The following is a 20,516-nucleotide window of genomic DNA, read 5'->3' on the forward strand; positions in this document are numbered from 1 at the left end:
CTGGCCATATTGTCCAATCGCTTTTTTGGGAAATTTGCCCTTTTTGCAGGATCCCCCATATTTTGCCTTTAGCTGCTGAACCCATTTTTTGTTGGTCATATGACTGCAGCACTGTTTAGCAAGGGTAAAGTGCACAAAGTGTGTGTTCCCTTTAAACTTGGTAAAGTTGACATATACACAATTGACACATTTAAGTTAATTATAAGTCCCTAGTATAATATATTGGCTGTAACAAGGGCATGTAAATTAAATGCTGTTGCTGGGCTGCAGCACTCGTTCTGCCACCCACTAAAAAATAACTCCCTAAAACATGTCTTGGGCCTGACATTGCAGGTTTTAACAGCCATTTTGATCTGGCAAACTAAACCTTCTGCAGGCCTAAATCTTCTTTTTATATATTTACTAGCAGCCCGTCCCGACGTTGTCTGGGTATGAATTGCTGCCGGCCAGTAGTATATGTTTTGTAGGATTTCGTTTTGATAGCATTTCTTATCTGTGACAAGCCTGTGAAACGCTCCGATTCACAGTGCACTGCTGATGCACTTAAGAGTGCGCGTTCAGTAGTGTGTGCACTCGAGTTTCCCTACTTTATTTTTCCTTGCAATATTATATAGCGCGAACTCGACAACATGGCATGAGCACAATTTACATTACAGAAGAACACATTCATTTGTGGTAGGCACGGGGAGACAACGCGATTTGTCTGGAATCACAGGATGTTGAGCTGATGCCGAGATTCGAACGTAGCTCCCCAGCTCTAAAGTTCGCAATCCTAGAACTTGTGGTGGGAGGTGTGTCTAAAAGTGTATGTCAGTGCTGGCCATCAATGAGAGAGACCTGTGCATTTTTCAAATCGGTGGTGAAAAAATATGAGTATGTTGCTGGAGATGTGGGCCGCCGTGCCACCAATTACTTACCGGGGGAGGGTAAAGACCCAATATTCCTCAACTTTCTTTCCGCATACCATCACTCCGCATACTTTCATTACGAAAGTACCATGACTCCGCAATGCCATTATATCGCATTGCATTACATTTTATATGCTTTTACCACGGATACATTTAAACGAAATTCGATGTAAATGCACGAATGGTAAAAGCATGTTTTTTTTAATGTTTGGATAAGGTAAGTATGGGTATAGGGGTATATGTTTTGGGGTACTGAGGTATATGTTTTGGGGTGTTTGGGTATTTTAAGGGTTCAGATATAGTTTTGGGTTATGGGGTACAGGGGTAGTTTTAGGGTTTAGGGATAGGTATGGGTTTTGGGGTACAGGGGTATTTTTAGGGTTCAGGACTAGGTTAGGGTTTTGGGGTATAGCGGTATTTTTAGGGTTCAGGGGTAGGTTTTGGGGTACAGGGGTATTTTAAAGGTTCAGGGCTAGGTTTGGGGTACAGGGGTATTTTTAGGGTTCAGGGCTAGGTTTGGGTTTTGGGGTACAGGGGAATTTTAGGGTTCAGGGGTTGGTTTGGGTTTTGGGGTACAGGGTTATTTTTAGGGTTCAGGGGTAGGTTTGGGGTACAGGGGTATTTTAAGGGTTCAGGGCTAGGTTTGGGTTTTGGGGTACAGGGGTATTTTAGGGTCCATGGGTAGGTTTGGGGGTACAGGGGTATATTTAGGGTTCATGGGTAGGTTTGGGGTAGAGGGGTATATTTAGGGTTCAGGGGTAGGTTTGGGTTTTGAGGTACGGGGTATTTATAGGGTTTAGGGATAGGTTTGGGTTTTGGGGTACAGGGTATATTTATAGGGTTAAGATGGGTTAGTGTTTAAGGGTGTTGTGGTATTTTAAAGAGTAAGGGTGTGTTATGATTATGGGGTGCAGGGGTATTTAAAGGGAGCAGGATGGACAACCGGAGCTGGAATGTACGGAACCTGGGAAGAAAAAACAATGAAATATTGGGCACAACGCTCGCTTTTTATCCGTAATCCCCGCCCCGCACACACCCACGCCCCCACCACATGATATGAGACATGGCATGAAGGGCGGAACGTACCACACGCCCCCAGCGTTTGTCACGCCCCCAGCACACCGCAGACAAGCCCACAAGGGACTACTTTGCTGGCACGGTTCTTTTACCTTTTAAATGTATATGGTGGGCGTCTGCATAGCCTATGTCCTTCTGCTGCAACTGCCCTTTTCAATGCTGTATTGGGTGTTGTGATTGGTGCTATGGTTCCTGAGATTACCCGCCTCAAAGGTTTGGGCTCTCTCTTTATTATATTAGTATAGATATGCCACCCCCGGGGTTAGGCTCTTAAGTGCTCATAGGACAGTGGTGTTTAAAAAGTGTCCTGGCATTGAAAACGTGTTTATCTTATTACATTTAATAAGTGGTAAATTCAGTTTGAGAGCAGTCTTAGCGGCCTTTTCTTACAGGTTCCCAGATGATTAGTACAGAGTAAATGACCTGTACTCGCTCCCAGTCAGCGTCACATTTCAAATAGGTATTTTTCTACCATGACCATTATTGGCACTTGTGCCTCCTGGTGCTATTTTTTGTACTTAAACCTAAATTAATTCATAACTCTGGTTCCTCTTATTGGATTGTGTTGTTTTGGTATAATTCTATTTATTGAATTCTACTCTATTTTTCTGATTTGTTTTGGATTTGTACTGTTTTGCATTTCAGCTTTATTTTTGTTTTAATACTGCACACATACTTTACATGTTGCCTCCAAGTTAAGCCTGTCTTATTATTGCATGCGACCAGAGGGTTAAGCACTGGTTTATTTAGTGTTTTTTGTGATTCATCCTTATGATGTTGTGATTAATTTAGGTGGGATCTTACTCCCTCGACCAATTCCCCAAATTCTTGCACTCTTCACTTTCTGTTACAATAATGCCACCAGATCAATTGAAGGTATGTTAGAACATTGGAATGTTGGGAGCTCCATTGAAGACAATGGAGTGCCCCATGCTTTTGCGGGCCGGTTAAGGCCTGCAAAGCAACATTCCAATGTTGTTTTCAAAGGCCTCTCGGAGCCCGAGGGAATTTAAACCCCTCGAACTCCAAGAGGCCTTTGTTTTATTTGTTGGAACATTCTGCCCTCTAGTGGCAGAATGTTCTAATAGCCTTATAGCCCTTCGTAGCTGGGCTACACTGGCTATTAAAGTCCCGCTCCCATGTTAAAGTCCCTCGCCTTCGGCTCGGGCCTATAACCCGGGAGCGGGCCTTTAATAGCCAGTATAGCCCGCTACGGCAGGCTACAAGGCTATAGTATATATGTATGGGAATCCCAGAAGGGTGACAGACTGCAGGTGGCCCACAGTAACAGTCACTCAGTTGGCCAGAGTCAAACAATGGGATATGATGAAGTTTTCCTCCCCCCCCCCCCCCCCAGTGCTCCATCTCTGATCCTATCAGGCCTGGCTCCTCTGCTCTGCCTGGTGCCACAGCAGTGTGCTTCACAGGCAAATCTCACCCAGGACTGGTATACTGCTGGCCTCTCCTTTGATCGCCATAAACGGTGCCTCGACCCCATTCAGTCAAATGTACATTTATGTGCATTAGGCTGGAGTACACAACATTTGTTGTTAAGAAACCTCACAAACCAATTATTGCTCTCCTCTCATGGAGCAAATTGTCTCCGTGCAGCAGTGACTGAAACAAACTATTGTCGCGGGAGAGAACAAGTTTTTTAAGTGTGTGATGTAAATGTGAAATAATTTAATATATTTATTATTAATCTGGAAATAACGTATCATTTTGCAGCACACTCATACAGTCATACAGTTCAATGTGTATTAAAGAATTCAATTTATAAACATACTTTTTTCAACAATGTAAAAAATGACTGTGCGTTTTTATTTAAACTTTATGAATCTTGGTTACAAGTCATATTAATTTAAAAACCTTTTAGTTTTTTGTTACTCAAACTATATATATATATATATATATATATCAACACACTCCACCAGCGTCGTCTTTCTCGTACTTTCAGAAAGAAAAAACACAGGAGCCGTGGCCTCAATAAACGGTGCAGATTTAATGCAGATACGACGTTGTATCTGCATTAAATCTGCACCGTTTATTGAGGCCACGGCTCCTGTGTTTTTTCTTTCTGAAAGTACGAGAAAGACGACGCTGGTGGAGTGTGTTGATTTCTGGGGGTGGCTACCCCTGCCGTGAGCCCGCCGACACAGAGGCAGAGGTTCAGCCAAGAGCCTGTGTTATATATATATATATATATATATATATATATATATATATATATATATATATATATATATGTGTTGAACTAATTTCATTCATTTCACATTAGTCCCTATGGGGTGTAACCTGGTGCCAGCCAGTGGCGTCGTATGTGTGGTGCTCACGATATTCAAAAGATGGACTGCAGTACATTTGAGACAGTATTGACCCATTTTGGGTTGTAGTAACTTTAGATATGTATTTGTGAATTGCAGCTGTCTTACTATTTTATGAGTGTGTTTAACAGCATCTCTCCCCCCAAAAACCTTTCTTTTATAGCCTTACACTCTTCCCATTTACCCACTCCTGTCCCTGGTCCCTTCCATATTCACTACTAATTCGTAAACCTACATGTGCAGAGATCTCCGTCACTGTGGCAGAGGTCTACACACCGAACAGACAGGAAAGGCTGAGGTAGAGGTCTTCGGTCGTGGGTTTGTGGATTGCATTTTGTAATACTTGAGTAGTATGAATGTAGTCTACTTTACGTACTACAAAATTGAATTTGTGAATCTGGTTCTGTGTGTTTAGGAACCATGAAAGAGTAGGAAGTTCTCAGGAGCATGGAACTCTTTGGTCAGCTCTGCTGAGGCTGCTTGCGTTGTTGCCTTGTTAAGGCCCGTGCAGTGCACAGTATTGGTCAATGCTCTGGACAGTGAAACAAAATAGAAATCTATTTCTAGGCATGACACATTGCTCACTACTGCTGCGGTACCTGGAATAGATCGCTTTCTCAGGCTATGAAAAACCCAGAAGTCTGACAGCTGACAAACTAAGAGGTCAGCAGTTCATTGTTGAATCTGAGGTGAGCTGTAAGCTGATGCAACCTTGGTGGTTCAGCTATGAAGGATTGTACTCCATTTGTGTGCCCGTAGAGCTCTACCTGAAATATAGATATGTGTGGATGGGAGGTGGAAGCTAACTATTTCTTCACTGAAAAGTGGAGGGGCAATACTGTCCTTAATCCTGGACCTGATGTTTTGAAATATCAGGGCCTGGAATTCATCTTAGTCTACTGTGTAATGCTCTGGACCATAACGCAAAATCTGAATATATTTATGGCAAGACAACTTTGCTCACATGTTGTGGTGAAGCTCCATAAAACAAATCCTAAAATTTGTTTTCTTGAATGTTTTAAAATGTGTGTAAATTACTGTTATTTTAAAGAACTTTTCAAAAGTGATCTAGCAGCCATGTTGTGAAATGGGTCTCAAAAGAACTGATTAATTGAATTGTCTGTTGTGTTTTTTTCAGGTGAATGGGAATGGTTAAGTGATGTGCCGTCTATCCAGCCGCCTCACCAAAATGCCATCACTTTTCACACTCAGTTTGGCCGTTCTAGAGATTTCACCGACACAAACCTAGGGAAAAAATTCAAGAGGATTCACTTGGATCATATGCATCAACTTGAATGGCCTGGCCCACCTGACAAGGTGCTTACAGTGATTGGAGAGGATGGGAAAGCTTATCACAGCATTCTGCCATCCTTCTTTCATCTCCTGGAAAGTCTTCAGCAAGAAGGCAGGGACTTTTCTGTGATTCTAAGGACCTTTGGCTCAGACCTGCCCCGAGCTCTTCACGCTGTGCTTTACACCATGGAAGGTCGACACGCTCAGTTCCCTGATTTCCAGAAGGTGTCGGTGAGTAGATTCAGGTGGGCCTTTGGAGCGTTAGGGCATTTTAGGAGGAGGTGGTGGGTACTAGTCCGTTGTGGTATTTATAAATTACTGCGTTCTTATTAAGTAAGGAGCACAAGGAATTTGTTTCTAAGCAGGGGAGTTTACTCTTCATACTATGTTGCCTTCAATGCCTCCCATTAAGAAAATTCAATGCAGTATTATATTTTATCACTGTAGACCCATATAATATAACAATTATAACAGGTCAGGCTTGCCAGCGCAACATTTACCAACATCACCTAATTTGATCAACAGAAAAAGAGCTTCAGGAAGCACTCCAGAGCGAGGGGCTTTGGATCTGCCCCCATGCTGCTCTTCTTCCCAATTGAATTTGATTGGGCAAAAGTAATGGATTTCCACTGAAAGAGTGGTTGTGTTGCACAGATCATGCTCCATATGATAGGCCTGATTTGGTTATGGTGACAAGCCAGTGATCAAGGCTGTACACCTGGGGGTGGAGCTTGGCCGGGCTGCAAAATGGCTGCTCTCTAGAAATGCTCCGGCGTCCATGCCTGTAATCCCACCACACTCCTGCAATAACCGGGCTGAATTACCCACCTGCTGGCTTAAATGGTGATCCCTAACCATCGTACCTGCTAGGAGGGCGTTCTTTGCTACTGCAGTGCCCGGGGTGCACAGAGATGTGCTGGGGCCCGCGGGTAGCATGGTTGGACCTGGTCTGAAGCTCAACTCAGAAGACCGAGGTTCTCCTCAGACCCTGCTCCACCGCCTGGGACAGCACCTGGTGACCATCGGCCCTCGGGAGCCCACCCACCGCCACCAACCATGCCCGGAACCTCAGTATCATCCACGACTCCTCCCACCCCATGAACCTCCAGATCAACGCCGTCGCCTCCACCAGTTTCAACTGCCTTCGCATCCTCTGTAAGACCTTCCAATGGACCCCATCGACTGCGGAAGGACTGCCGCCCACGCACTCATAACCAGCAGACTTGACTACGGCAACGCCCTCTATGCCAGAATCAACAGATCTCTTCTACACAGACTCCAAACCATCCAGAACGCCGCAGCCAGACTCGTCCTTGGAACTCCGTGGTGCGAGCACATGACACAACACCTACACGGACTCCACTGGCTCCACGCAGAGAAGAGAATCACTTTCAAACTCCTCACCCACTCCTACAAAACCCTCAACACATGGGACCCAAATACCTTAACGAGAGAGTCTCCTTCCATGCACCCAAGAGAAGCCTCTGCTCCGCCGACCTCGCCCTGGCAGAGGTCCCCGCATCCGCAGAAAGAAACCCGGAGGAAGAGCCTTCTCCTACATCATGGCCAAAACCTGGAACAAACTCCCGGTGAACACCCGGCGCTCCCCTACCTTGTGTACGTTTAGGAAGGACCTCAAGACCTGGCTCTTCGACTGACCTGTATCTGTCTCTCTACCCCCCCCCCCCACCCTCCAAGTGCCTTGAGACCCTCTGGTGATTCGGCTGGAGAGGCGTTGGAGCAAGCATCGAGTGAACGTGCCACTGCCCTTGTGCATAAATTGAAGGAAGATTTCGAGACGTGAGTCACTTCTGAGAGTGTTCTTTTTCTACCTGGGTGGACATCACGAAGATTTAAGAGTCCACTGGAATAGAATCTAGACGGTGGCTCCTACCCCACCCACTCCTGTGGTTGTGGTGGGGGGCCGGCGATACCAGCCCGAGGTGTGGCCGGGGCCTTGGAGAATAGAGTACCCATGTCTTGATGAAGCCTATATCATCTGGCTGAAATGCGACCGCGACTGCATCGACACCTTATGTTTTGAACGGAGTCCCTTGTAAAAATTTAAGGAAGATTGGATTTTTTCCAAGGCACACCAACACAAATGTAGGCTGGGTTGATAAGTTACCCCCTGGTGTTTTTTGTGTTTGGGACGACCGCTTTGTTGTATACTCCACCCTAAATTGAGAGGAGGTACATATGTAAATTGGTGTATATATTCTTTTTTCTCAAGGGTGCAGAGAAGTGTGTTTAGTATTGTAGTGTTTTGTGTATTTGTATATATTGTAGATGTGATGTGTTGTATATAGATTGTATCATTTCTTGATATGGTGCCTCACTGGCTGTTTGCTCATATATGTGTATATGTATTTATATATACCTATGCTGCGTAAATTTCGCGTATCACAAGATAATTGATTGTTTCTTGTTTGAGAATTAAAAGTAGATTGATCCCTTCAATACCTTTTTGTTGGTATTTTTTCATCCTTGGATGTCTCCTGCTCAGGTACGGGAGGGTAAGGTGGGCAGAACCCCTAATCATTTTTTCTAACCTCATGGGTGAGTAGCGCGCCTTACAAACCCCTGATTGATTGATTGATTGAGGCTGCTGCAGCAGAGGCTGTTGCAATAGAACCGCGCTGTGAGGCTGTGCCACTGGGAATAGAGGCCTGATCCTTGCGTCACCTGGGGCCCCCACCATGGTGCTCAACTGTGAAGGGCACCGTGTGGCAGTATTTCTCCTCCCCTGCCTGACAAAATAAAGTGAGAGGAGACCCGTGACAGTGATTGAAGCCTCCGTGGCTGTAGGCCCAGAGAGACGGGAGAATTGAAACTACTAGGCCATTGTAGACCTATGCAGGGGGGAGCAGATAGCTGACCATTCTGGGGCAGTGCAATGGACACTTAAAGAACTGTGATACAAGTAACTGTGCCGCAGCTTGGCCCCCTGTTCATAGCCACATTACGAGCACCTGCTCAACCGGTGCGTGCGCCATGGCTGGTACGCTTTGAACACGAGGGCAGCCTGGGGCACCTCGTGCTGTGGGTTACACTAACGTTCTTGCTCACTTTGAGGAACGTGATCCCTAATTGGGGCCTGCGCATACGATCTCAATGGTGACCATGTAGAACAGTGCTACACTGGGAATGCAAGACCCCCTTTTGTTTGGATGTGACATACCTCAGGGTGTTGCTGCTATATATTAGAGGGAACACTACCCCACCGTGTGGTACTTTGGACCACGGCCTGCTCGTGCCACCTGGCTGTGCATGTGGCCCATCGTTACTGTTAGCTAAGCATACAGTTGCAGTACACTGGGAGCGTAAGCCTGGTCCTACTCACAAGATATGGCTGGGGGATGTCACATACTGCCAGGAACAATTAACCAACTACTGAGAGCTAATTCCCATACGCTCTCGCCCCAAAGATATCTGGCAGCCCTTCTTATCCTTCCTTCATCAGCAAGACTCCATGAAACCATTAAGTGACACGATGGAGCCAGAACCCTGTAACACACAGGTCAACACCAGGCCACATCACCTGCCCCCTTTACCCCCACCCTTCACTCTGCCCCTTTCCCCCCACCCTTCACTCTCCCCCTAAATTGGTAACTGGCAAAAGTCCTTTTTCTTTCTTTATCACCAGGAAGGCATTGCTGTGAGAATGTCTTGGATGCCAATGTCTTCAGTTATCGAAACTGGTCTATAAGTCCCTAATGCTTGAAAAATGATTGGGTTCAGGAGGACAGACTTCGCTGGAGACTGAAATCTTAGTTTCAGCCCTTCATGGTTTGAACCATCCAAGAGTCCTGTCTTGAGTTTGAGCTTTTTTCAGCGCATGTGCAGGTTGCGCAAAGTAAGAAAGCTCTTCTTTGATCCCAGCAGAACTTCATGGTGAAGCTTCCGTTAGCAGTGACCGCACAGAGCCTGGGGCCATGGCTTGACCAGTAGTGTTGCTTTGTCGTTAGCCAATCCTGTTCAAAATCATTGACCTGAATATTCAGCTTTGATGATTGTGATAACTCTCTGCTTTGATATCTGCCCTTGCCAAGAGGCGTAGATAAGCTTTCAAACTTGTGTAACAAATAGATCGCAAATAATAAGACATCCACCGAAGAATCCATTTCTCACAAAACAATAATTCACACAGTTCCTCTTGGTCTATTTCATTGTTGGTATCGTGAGTCTCTTCATAAGTATGGCTTATTCTTCCAGTGTTTGTAGGCAGTGGTGTCCTCTGGTGCCTCAGTATGCTAAATGAGGTGCAAGATCTTCCTATGATGCATGAAACCAGAAGTGCCATATACTTGCTAGACATCCATGATAGTTCTGTGCCCTTTGCCTCTGCAATGTTTAATCAGGGCCTATCAGAAGTGTAAGGATTTCTCATCCATTTAGAGCACTGTGAGACGTCAGTGCACTCGGTCAGTACAAACTTGAGAACTATGAAGTAACCATAGACTCTGGAGCAGGGAAAGGAGGTAGACAACTGAGCCATCCAACTATCAGCAAAACCCCACTCAAGTAAATGTTATATTTAGGAAGCAAAAGCTCTGGCTAACAGACAGCTGGATCTATCTGTAGTCAAGACCTAAACAGAGATAAGAAAGACACAGAGAGTACAGGTCAGAGCCAAACGCATATGCATAGTCGCTGTATTTAGACATTGTGGAAACCATATTTTGAGATCATCGGTTTTCCTGCTGCTGGAGTCACTTGTCAGCAAGTTGGGATGGAGAACTCATCTGGACCCCTTTGTTCAGAGAATTATTGTTTTGATCTCTTGGCTGCCCAGTGGTGAGGCCTCCAATGCTGTTTCTCCAGTATGAACTCCAATGTGTTTATAATGTAACAGAGAAAACTGGGGTGAAGCCTGGAAACTGTGGCAGGCTGCTGCTAAAGACATATAGGGCTGGGACACAATAGTGTGACAAACCACTGACTATGACTGACTGTATTACCAGCCTGTGAAGGGAACTCGCCTGTCATATCATGTCTGTATCCACTTATAGACCACCTGCACCAGCTGATTCAGCTTATATAGGTAAGTCAGAACGCTGACTCTGCTCTGACTCGACTGCACCCTTAACTGCTCTGCCATGCCTCCCTTCACATATGATTGCTAAATACATTCAAACATGGCTGCCATGGATGCATCCATGGTCGCCATCTTTGAATGCATTTGTAATGCTCTGACAAATGGTGTTCAAAGATGGCCACATTGTGCATGAAAGCCATCTTTGAATGCTTATTTAAATAAATTCCACACAATAATTGCCCCGATGGATGTATGCCCATCTGAAGAGGCTATCTTCAAATGGCATTCGTTAAAATAAAACAAACCTTTCAAAGGTGCCCACTGTGCATGCTTTTGGATGTGCACAAACGGGTGTCCATCTTGGAATGGTTACAAATATTTTGAGACGGCTGATCACTGACAGCATAGCGAGCAACAAAAGTTTTTTAAGAAAACGATCTTGCCATTCTTAGGATCACTCATATTTATTTTTCTTTAATGACCCTATGTGCAAAATAAACACCAGGTAGGTCGCCCCCTCAGCCGCCACACAGTCCCCCTGGCCCGCCGCTGTCCCGCTGCCCGCTGTGTCGCCTGTAATCGTTGCAGTCCTTCTTGCCTCGGACTGTTTGTTTCCTTCTGTACCATTGTACTGCCTTTCCTGGCTTCACTTTACTGCTCTCCTCATTGTTGCTTCGTCGCCCATTGTGCCCGTGACCCCCCTGCCCCTCACCCACTCACCTCCCTCGCGATTCCCGCCGCAGCCTCCCTGTGGCCCCGACCCCCTGGTGCCCCATTTGCTGCTCCGCTCCCGCCTCCCAGCTGCTCCTCCCTCCCATAGCCCTTATGGAGGCTGAGCGTTGGTGAAGGGAGCGACCTTTGAACCTTTCACCAGGTAGGTCGCCCCCTCAGCCGCCACACGGTCCCCCTGTGTCACCTGTAATTGTTGCAGTCCTTCTTGTCTCGGACTGTTTGTTTCCTTTTTTCCTTCTGTACCATTGTACTGCCTTTCCTGATTTCACTTTACGGCTCGCCTCATTGTTGCTTCGTCGCCCATTGTGCCTGTGACCTCCGCCCCTTCCCCCCCACCCGCTCCCCTCCCTCGCGATTCCCGCCGCTGCCTCCCTGCGGCCCCACCCCCCTGGTGCCCCATTGGCCGCCCCGCTCCCTCCTCCCAGCTGCTCCTCCCTCCCATAGCCCTTCTTATGGAGGCCGCACGCAGCGTGCCTGGACCGCACCCAGCGCCAGACTCCCTGGCAACTGCCGAAACCAGGAAACCCAACTGAGAAACGACACCACCACCCTCCACGCACTCAACACCGGCTGACCAGCCGCCTGCCACCAAGCCACTCCGAAGGGCACCCACGGACCCTTCTCCTGCCAAACCTGCAAATTCTCCTGCGTCCGAACCTACATCTCACCACCCAGACCAGGCAACAACAGCAGCTTGTGCAAGGTGGCGGAGAGGGCGTGGCGCTCTCAGTATGGCGCGGAGGCCAGACTCACCTATAGGTTGGCGGTTAAAGCGTACCATCGTAACATTCTGTGCGCAAAAAAAGAGTATCTCGCCAGGAGGATCGAGGCGGCCGCCAACTCCTGCAAGGAGATTTTTACAGTGGTCAGGGAGTTCACAGCCCCCAGGTCTAATCTTCAGCAAGCAGTTTCACCTGAGACCTGGGTCAGTGACCTGGCTAGGTTTTTCACCGATAAAATCAGAACGATCCAGGCCTCCTTCTCTGCAGAGTCTGTGGATGGGGCTGTTGGCATCGGGGGGGACGTGCTCCATCGGCTTCGCCAGATGTCCTTCTGGCTGAGTTTCCGCCGGTCTCCCCAGATGCTTCCCTTGCACTTCTGGCCACGCTCAAGTCTGGGTCGCCACTCGATCCCTGTCCGGCCAAATTTTTGGCCAGGATGGCGCCGTTGATGAACCCCTTGGTGAATCCTCTCCTGAATTCATCTTTGAAAGAGGGCCGGCTCCCGCTGTCCTGGAAAAGGGCGATGGTGATCCCCCTCCTCAAAAAGCCGGGTATGGATCCCGGGTCCCGGCGAATTACCGGCCAATCTCTCTTCTGCAGGCTCTTGCGAAGCTCACGGAGAAGCACGTGCATGGCGTGCTCTCGGGTTTCCTCGAGTCAAATGATCTCCTGCATCCCTCGCAATCCGGCTTTCGGCCTAACCTGAGTACGGAGACGGCACTCCTTGAGGTGTCAGAGATCATCCGCGAGACTCTGGACGCAGGGGGGAAGGCTGTGTTGGTCATGTTGGACTTGTCGGCGGCCTTCGACACCGTCCCCCATGAGGCGTTACTCACCAGACTTTATGACATCGGTCTGAGGGGGACGGTGCTCAAATGGTTTACATCGTTTTTGGAGGACCGTCGACAAACGGTCTGGGCTTCCTCGAGCTCCGCTGAGATGCCGCCACTGGGAGTCGGGGTCCCACAGGGCTCTGTGTTGAGCCCGACCCTTTTTAACATCTTTATGACCCCTCTGGCGGCACTCGTGGAGACTTCGGGGGCCCAGATCGTGTCCTATGCGGACGACACGCAGCTTCTCTTCACCTGCAGGAAAGATCAGTCATTTGACGGGGAGAGCATCCAGGGATGTCTGAAGAGGGTCTTTGACTGGTTTCAGCAGAATGGTCTTAAGGCCAACTCTTGTAAATCTGAGGTTCTGCTATTTGGGTGTGCTTCGGAACCGGAATGGCGTGATTGGTGGCCGGTTGATATGTGCCCCCCCGCCCAGCCATCTGTGGTCGCCAAAAATCTGGGTGTCAAGGTCGATAATGACCTCTCGTTCAGATCGCACATTCTTGGTCTGACGGGCACCTGTTTTGGCATTCTCAAGATGCTCCGGAAGTTCCTACCCCTGCTTACAGAGGAGCACAGGAAGATCATTGTCCAAGCGCTCATAGGATCTAGACTGGACTACGCGAATGCTCTTTATTTAGGGCTTCCGGAGTATCTGATCCAAAGGCTGCAAGTGGCGCAGAACTCTGCGGCTCGCGCCATATACGGCCTTCATAGGCGGGCAAGAACATCTGGGGTGCTACAGTCACTTCACTGGCTCCCTATCCGAAAGCGGATAATGTTTAAAACGCTCACGCTGGTGCATAAGGCACTTTCTGGCTCCGGTGCTAAGTATCTGCAGCGCAGACTGGCCTTTTACCGTCCGGCCCGCTCCCTGCGGTCGGAATCTTTGTTCATGGCCGTGGTGCCCCGTGTGAGGAAGGCTCGCATCGGGGGTCGTTCCTTCAGCTTTAAGGCCCCCCAGCTGTGGAACTCTTTGCCCCTCGCTTTGCGCAGCATTCCTAGTTTGCTCCTGTTTAGGAAAGGCCTGAAGACCTGGCTTTTTAATCTTTAGGCTGTTCTTTTACTTTCACTCTTTTTTCTCTGTTTGCTGACTGTTATGTTTTTTAACTGCTGAGTCGCACTCTGAAAGCGCCGGGACACTCTTGTTGAGTAGCCGTGCGCTATATAAATAAAACCTTAACATAACATAACATAACAACAACCAACTCAAGTGCATCCTCCTCAACACCCGCTCCGTCCACAAGCACGTCGTCGAACTCTGGGACCTCCTCGATACAACAGCACCAGACGTCACCTTCCTCACAGCAAACCTGGATGAACGCCTCCTCAGCCCCCGACATCGCCATAGCCATCCCTGACGGCTACAAGATCACCCGAAAGGACCGCGTCAACCAAACCGGAGGAGGAATCGCCATCATCTACAGGAACACCATCGACGTCACGACCAACTCCGAAGATGCCCTCACCACCGCCGAACACTTACACTTCCAGATCCACACCTACCCCAAGACCACCCTCAGAGGAACCCTCGTCTACAGAACGCCAGGCCCACGGACACAATTCAGTGAAGCCATCGCCAACTTCATCAGCCCACATACCCTCGCCTCACCAGACTACATCCTCCTAGGGGACCTAAACTTCTGATGAACACCCCCACCCACTACGCCGGCCTCACGCTCGACCCCATCTTCTCTGCCAGCACCCACGTTGCCTTCAGCCCCTCCACCGGACTACACTGGACCGACCACAGCTGCATCCACTTCACCTTTAACATCCCACCACCACCCGCAACAGATCCCCCGTAGATGCTGGAGCAAAGTCACAGCAGACCAGCTAACCACATCACTGAGCCAGAACACACCTATCACCACCACTGACACCAACGACGCAGCCCGCAACCTCACACAGTGGATCATCAACTGCGCCGACACCCTTGCACCACTGAAGAACCCTCCAGGCAAGACCGGCAACAGGAAAACAACGTGGTTCACCGACTACCTCAAAGAATCGGAGAAATCCTGCCGAACCCTCGAGAAAACCTGGCGCCGTTAACAGACGACAGAAAACATGACAGCCCTCAAGAACGCCACCCGCAAACACCACCAACTGATCCGCACCGCCAAAAAGACATTGTTCAAAGAACAGCTGGACAACAACACACACAACAGCAAGGTACTCTTCAGCATCGTAAAAGAGCTTTCCAACCCCAACAGCAACGACATCACACCATCACAAGACCTCTGCAACTCCCTCGCCACATTCTTTCACCGCAAGATCGCCGATATCCACAACAGCTTCGACGCCCAGACTCCGCCCCCAGCCACCGAACCAACGCCCCCTACAACCACCCTCAGCGCTTGGACTCCCATCAGCACCGAAGACACCGCCCACGCTATGAACACCATCCACTCCGGCTCTCCTTCCGACCCATGCCCTCACCACATCTTCAACAAAGCCGACACCATCATTGCTCCCCACCTACTGAACGTCATAAATAACTTCCTCGCATCCGCCACCTTCCCAGAGAGCTGGAAGCACGCAGAGATCAACGCCCTACTGAAGAAACCCACAGCGGACCCTAAAGACCTCAAAAAACTTCCGCCCCATCTCTCTTCTTCCCTTCCCGGCGGAAGTGATCGAGAAGATCGTCAATAAACAGCTGACCGCATTCCTCGAGGCCAATGGATCCCTCGACCCATCCCAGTCCAAATTTCGAGCCAACCACAGCACCGAGACCGCCTTCATGGCAGCCACCGACGACATCAGGACCCTACTCGACAACGGGGAAACCACCGCCCTCATCCTCCTAGACCTCTCAGCCGCCTTTGATACAGTCTGCCATCGCACCCTAATAACCCGCCTCCACAACGCCGGGATCCAAGGTAAAGCCTTGGACTGGATCACCTCATTCCTCTCTGACAGAACCCAGAGAGTCTGCCTCCCTCCCTTCCATGGCCACCGAGATCATCTGCGGCGTACCCCAAGGCTCATAGCTCAGCCCAACCCTCTTCAATATCTACATGAGCCCCCACGTCACCATTGCACGCAAACACAACCTCAACATCATCTCATACGCCGACGACACCCAGCTGATACTCTCCCTCACCAAAGACCCAGCCACCGCCAAACTCAACCTCCAGGAAGGAATGAAAAACTTCTCTGAATGGATGAAACTCAGCCGTCTGAAACTGAACTCGGACAAGACGGAGGTCCTTATCCTCGGACCATCCCCATCCGCCTGGGACAACTCCTGGTGGCCCACAGAACTGGGCACTGCACCGACACCCACTGACCACGCACGCAACCTGGGATTCATCCTGGACTCCTCTCTCACGATGACCAAGCAAGTCAACGCCATCTCATCTTCATGCTTCAACACCCTGCGCATGCTCCATAAGATCTTCCGATGGACCCCTCCGGAACTAGAAAGACTGTCACCCAGGCCCTCGTCACCAGCCAACTAGATTACGGGAACACCCTATACGCAGGAACCACAGTTAAACTTCAGAAAAGACTCCAACGCATACAGAACGCATCCACACGACTCATCCTCGACATCCCCCGCCACAGCCACATATCAGCCCACCTGAGAGACCTGCACTGGCTCCCCGTCAACAAAAGGATCACGTTCAGGCTCCTCACCCACGTACACAAAGCGCTCCATGACATAGACTCTGAATACCTCAACAACCGCCTCCCATTCTACACTCCAACATGCAAACTCCGCTCCGCCAGCTTCGCCCTCGCCACCGTCCCACGGATCCGCAGAACCACCGCTGGAGAAAGATCATTCTCCTACCTGGCGGCCAAAACGTGGAACTCCCTCCCCGCCCACCTACGACTGACCCAGGACCACCTCACATTCAGGAAACACCTCAAGACTTGGCTCTTCGAGCAGTAGCAGCCCTCCCCCTATCCCTCCTCCCCCCAGCGCCTTGAGACCCCCACGGGTGAGTAGCGAGCTCTACAAGTGCATTGATTGATTGAACAATAGGGAGATGTTATGAACAGTAGATGATAGTCAAAATCTACCATCCCAAATTTATGAAGCCCTCTTTCAGGTGTTTTATTTTGTAATAGAAAAATTATTTGAATGTGGTCAAAGGAATAGCTAAATTAAAACTGGGAAGCATCCAGTGCATACTCTATATACCTGCAACCAATGTCATAGTAAATATGTAAGAAAGCCTACACAATTCATTCTATTTTCAGTCTAAGTATTCTGGTTAACCCACAACGTACGCTTTGGAAATTAAACAAAAAAGTTCTGAAATCTATTCTGCAGTATGAATTCAAAAAAGTGTTTGTTCATTATCAGGAACCTTGGTTTGGCAGTTTAATATTTTTTATGTGGCACTATACAGTCTTACTGACTTTAAATCTTCCTTTGCTCTGTTTTTTTGTGATTTGCAGCTTCATGTTGATCAAACCCCTGGGCAAATCCGATGTAGCAAGAAGGAGGTGGTGCTAAGCCGAGGAGAGGAACAAGTGTCTACAAAGCTGGATGCAAAGAACATTTACCGCTACTTCAGCAACGTGACGGGCATCGTGGGCTTCCGAGACCACTTTGATTGGTGAGAAGCAAACTGAAGATTAAACTTGCTCTCCAGTAATGCAGTTTGAGTTTAATTCCTAAGTTCTCTGACCTTTTTTTATATTCTTAAAAAGTAGATTATCTCCCTTGCTGTTTAGGGTGGCAGAACACATTTTGAGTATTGGAATTTTTATTTTCGAAACTATTGCCTGGTAGAAACAACCTTTTTCGTATGCAGTCCATTTATTAGATCTCGCGCATGCGATTGCAGGGCGAAGCCCTGCTGTCGCAAAGTGAGTCTATTGCGATCGTTTCAGCTTTCAAGGACTAACAAGACTTGGAGACAAGAGACTGGCACGCAGCCTGCCGGAATCGGATCAGGTCGCGCGCGTGAACACGCGCTCCGATTCCGGCAGGCTGTTCACACACCCACAATGTATATGGACGCGCACACACAAACAGACAGGTACACACACATACAGAGACCCCCCCCGCCGCACACACACACACACACACACAGAGACACACACACACACACCAGCGCACCTACATGCACGCACACACACATACAGAGACCCCCGCCGCCGCACACAAACACACATACACACACTCACACACACACAAGCACACCTCCCCTCCCCCTACAACTAAGCCACACTTACCGCCATTCTGGACTTCTGCAGCCTCCGCGGGGCTCTCCCTCGGGCATGGGAGCCCCGCTCTCAGGTAGTCCGTGGGCGCGTGAGCGGGCTTCCGAAGACTGAAGTCCCGCCCCATGGAAGGTTTCGGTTTCGCTCACGTCTTTCTCCAGGTCGTTGAGGATTATCGCTATAGTTGCTGGAATCGCTGGGGGCGTGTGGTGAGTAGCCTTCATTTCAGACACCTAAAATTACAACCACTGTTGCATATTTTCTTTTCGTCCCGTCTGAGCGTCGAGCCTGCGTGGTGCAAGTGAAGTCGGGGACGTATTGTTGAAGATACCCTATTGCAATACATATTGTTTGTTATGCTACCACAAATGTTGGTATTACTATGAAAAGGAAAATTGTGAACTTCTGTGAGCAGTTCCAGAACGTTGTGGTTGTTTTAAGGAGTTTCTGGATGACAGTGTCCAAAAATGAAACCATGGACGCTTAACACCCAATCTCACAGCTTAACACATTCTGAGGATTATCTGGGAGGGGGCGGTACTGCTAATGTGTAAAGTTGGAGACATTCAAGCAATATTAGCGCATCATAGTCCCGAAGAGCTGATAGGCTGTAGTGTCAGCACGTGCCATTGTCCTATTCAGCCAGCCTAAGTTTATGAAAGGGTTTCGCTCACGTTGGAGAGCTGGAGCTCTGTTAGTCGAGGACAGAACCGGTGACTTTCTGTCAAGGGTTGGACAGGCAAGAGTGTACTGCCGCCTGCTATTTTGAATAGGAAGGAGGGACAGGGCAGATTTGGCACCCAGTGTTAATAGAGAGCGACAGATTTGTCTTTAAATTCTTCATGTGAGCATGTGGACCCAGCTCTCTGCCTCATCTCTCTCTTTTTATTTTTTGGGGCAGTTTTTATATAGAGCGAAATTGACTCGAAGGTATTGGAGCTGTTTGCATGAGCACCAGTTACGTTATGTACGGATACATTCGTTATTTGGTAGGCAAAGGGAGATTTAGTGATTTGCCCAGAATTACAGTATGTTGAGCCGAGGCTCGAACCTAGTTCTCCTGTTCCAAAGTCGGCAACTCTGACCAGTCGGCCACATCCTTCAGGTGTTCATCGCTGACAACTAGAAAGACATTTTAACCTTCCCCAAGAACATAAACATAGGAGCGTTCCATAATAGCCTACACGTAATTATGGATTTGATTTATTGTTTTCCAGCTGTACACCCGTTTTTAAGTGGTGGCACTTTAAGAAACCTAAATTAAACCAAAAGACTAAAAAGAATGTTACATTGATTAAATTACTAACGTTCTATGGATCATTCTCCTTGTTTCACATGGCATTCAGACGCATGTAGATGGATATATGAGTAGAGTGTCCTCTGCAGTGATGTATGTGTAACTTCCTAGACACTGGTTTTAAAACCTGCAAGAAAATCTCGGTATTTCATCCTTCTGAGATAAATAGAAAACGTATAGTCTGAGTTGATTAATAGGACCATTGATTTACAGGAAAACATTATATTAAAAAATACTTTTTTTGTAAATGAAAATAACCATTGTAATAATAGAGTATATAGTAATATGCTTTTAACCTATAAAAAAAACTCACAGAGGTAGTAAAACACGTTGGTTTAAGTGCTTTACAACGACACCATAGCACTCTTCAAAGGCCTTAATTACTCCTGAGTAATGCAGTGTCATGTCGCAGATTATTGGTTATCATTCAGTTCGGGGGTAAGGATTTTCTGTTGCACTATATGTTCCTTTCAAAAGCAAATTAAGTGACAGGCTTCTCTGTGTGTGTGAGAGACAGCTGTAAGTGTTACAGTCGCCACTTAATGCTGGTGGAAAACCTTGGGTCTGATTCACAAAAAATATAGAAATTTGCACTACACATATATTTACATCTACATGCGGATGCAATTTTACTACTTTCTGCAATTAACTATTTCTAGAAGTACAATTGGAAAGTTGCACAAAGCACATTTCCAGTTATACTTCTGGGCATGTTGACTGACTATTCCGCGCCTCGTGGAATGCAGGGGGAGTCTGCAGAGGGGCGCGTGGCGCTGATAAAGAGGCAGGCTTTTTTTTTCTTTTCGTCCCGTCTGAGTGTCGAGTCTGTGTGGTGCAGGTGAAGTCGGGGACGTATGAGCTGTGTGAATAATAACTGTGTCAACCCGTGCCTGAGGTGCATCATCAGAGCTGTGTGAATAATAACAGCTGTGAGCCCCTTGCTGAGGTGCATCATCAGAGCTGTGTGAATAATAACTGCGTCAGCCCCGTGCCTAAGGTGCATCATCAGAGCTGTGTGAATAATAACAGCTGTGAGCCCCGTGCTGGGGTGCATCATCAGAGCTGTGTGAATAATAACTGCCTCAGCCCCGTGCATGAGGTGCCT

The 20,516-nt window shown here is 48.1% G+C and overlaps 1 protein-coding gene across 1 annotated transcript in view; it reads left to right on the forward strand.

Annotated features, from left to right (window-relative positions):
* The window catches only part of LOC144782456 (uncharacterized), a 74,459-nt gene that overhangs the window by 27,221 nt on the left and 26,722 nt on the right, over positions 1-20,516 (forward strand). The window contains exons 2-3 of the mRNA XM_078661832.1: positions 5,448-5,833; positions 17,344-17,504. Of these exons, the coding sequence (XP_078517958.1) occupies positions 5,448-5,833; positions 17,344-17,504 (547 nt within the window). The remainder of the gene's footprint in view (positions 1-5,447; positions 5,834-17,343; positions 17,505-20,516) is intronic.

The sequence above is a fragment of the Lissotriton helveticus genome, chromosome 9, assembly GCF_964261635.1.
Source record: "Lissotriton helveticus chromosome 9, aLisHel1.1, whole genome shotgun sequence".
NCBI classification, from domain to species: domain Eukaryota; kingdom Metazoa; phylum Chordata; class Amphibia; order Caudata; family Salamandridae; genus Lissotriton; species Lissotriton helveticus.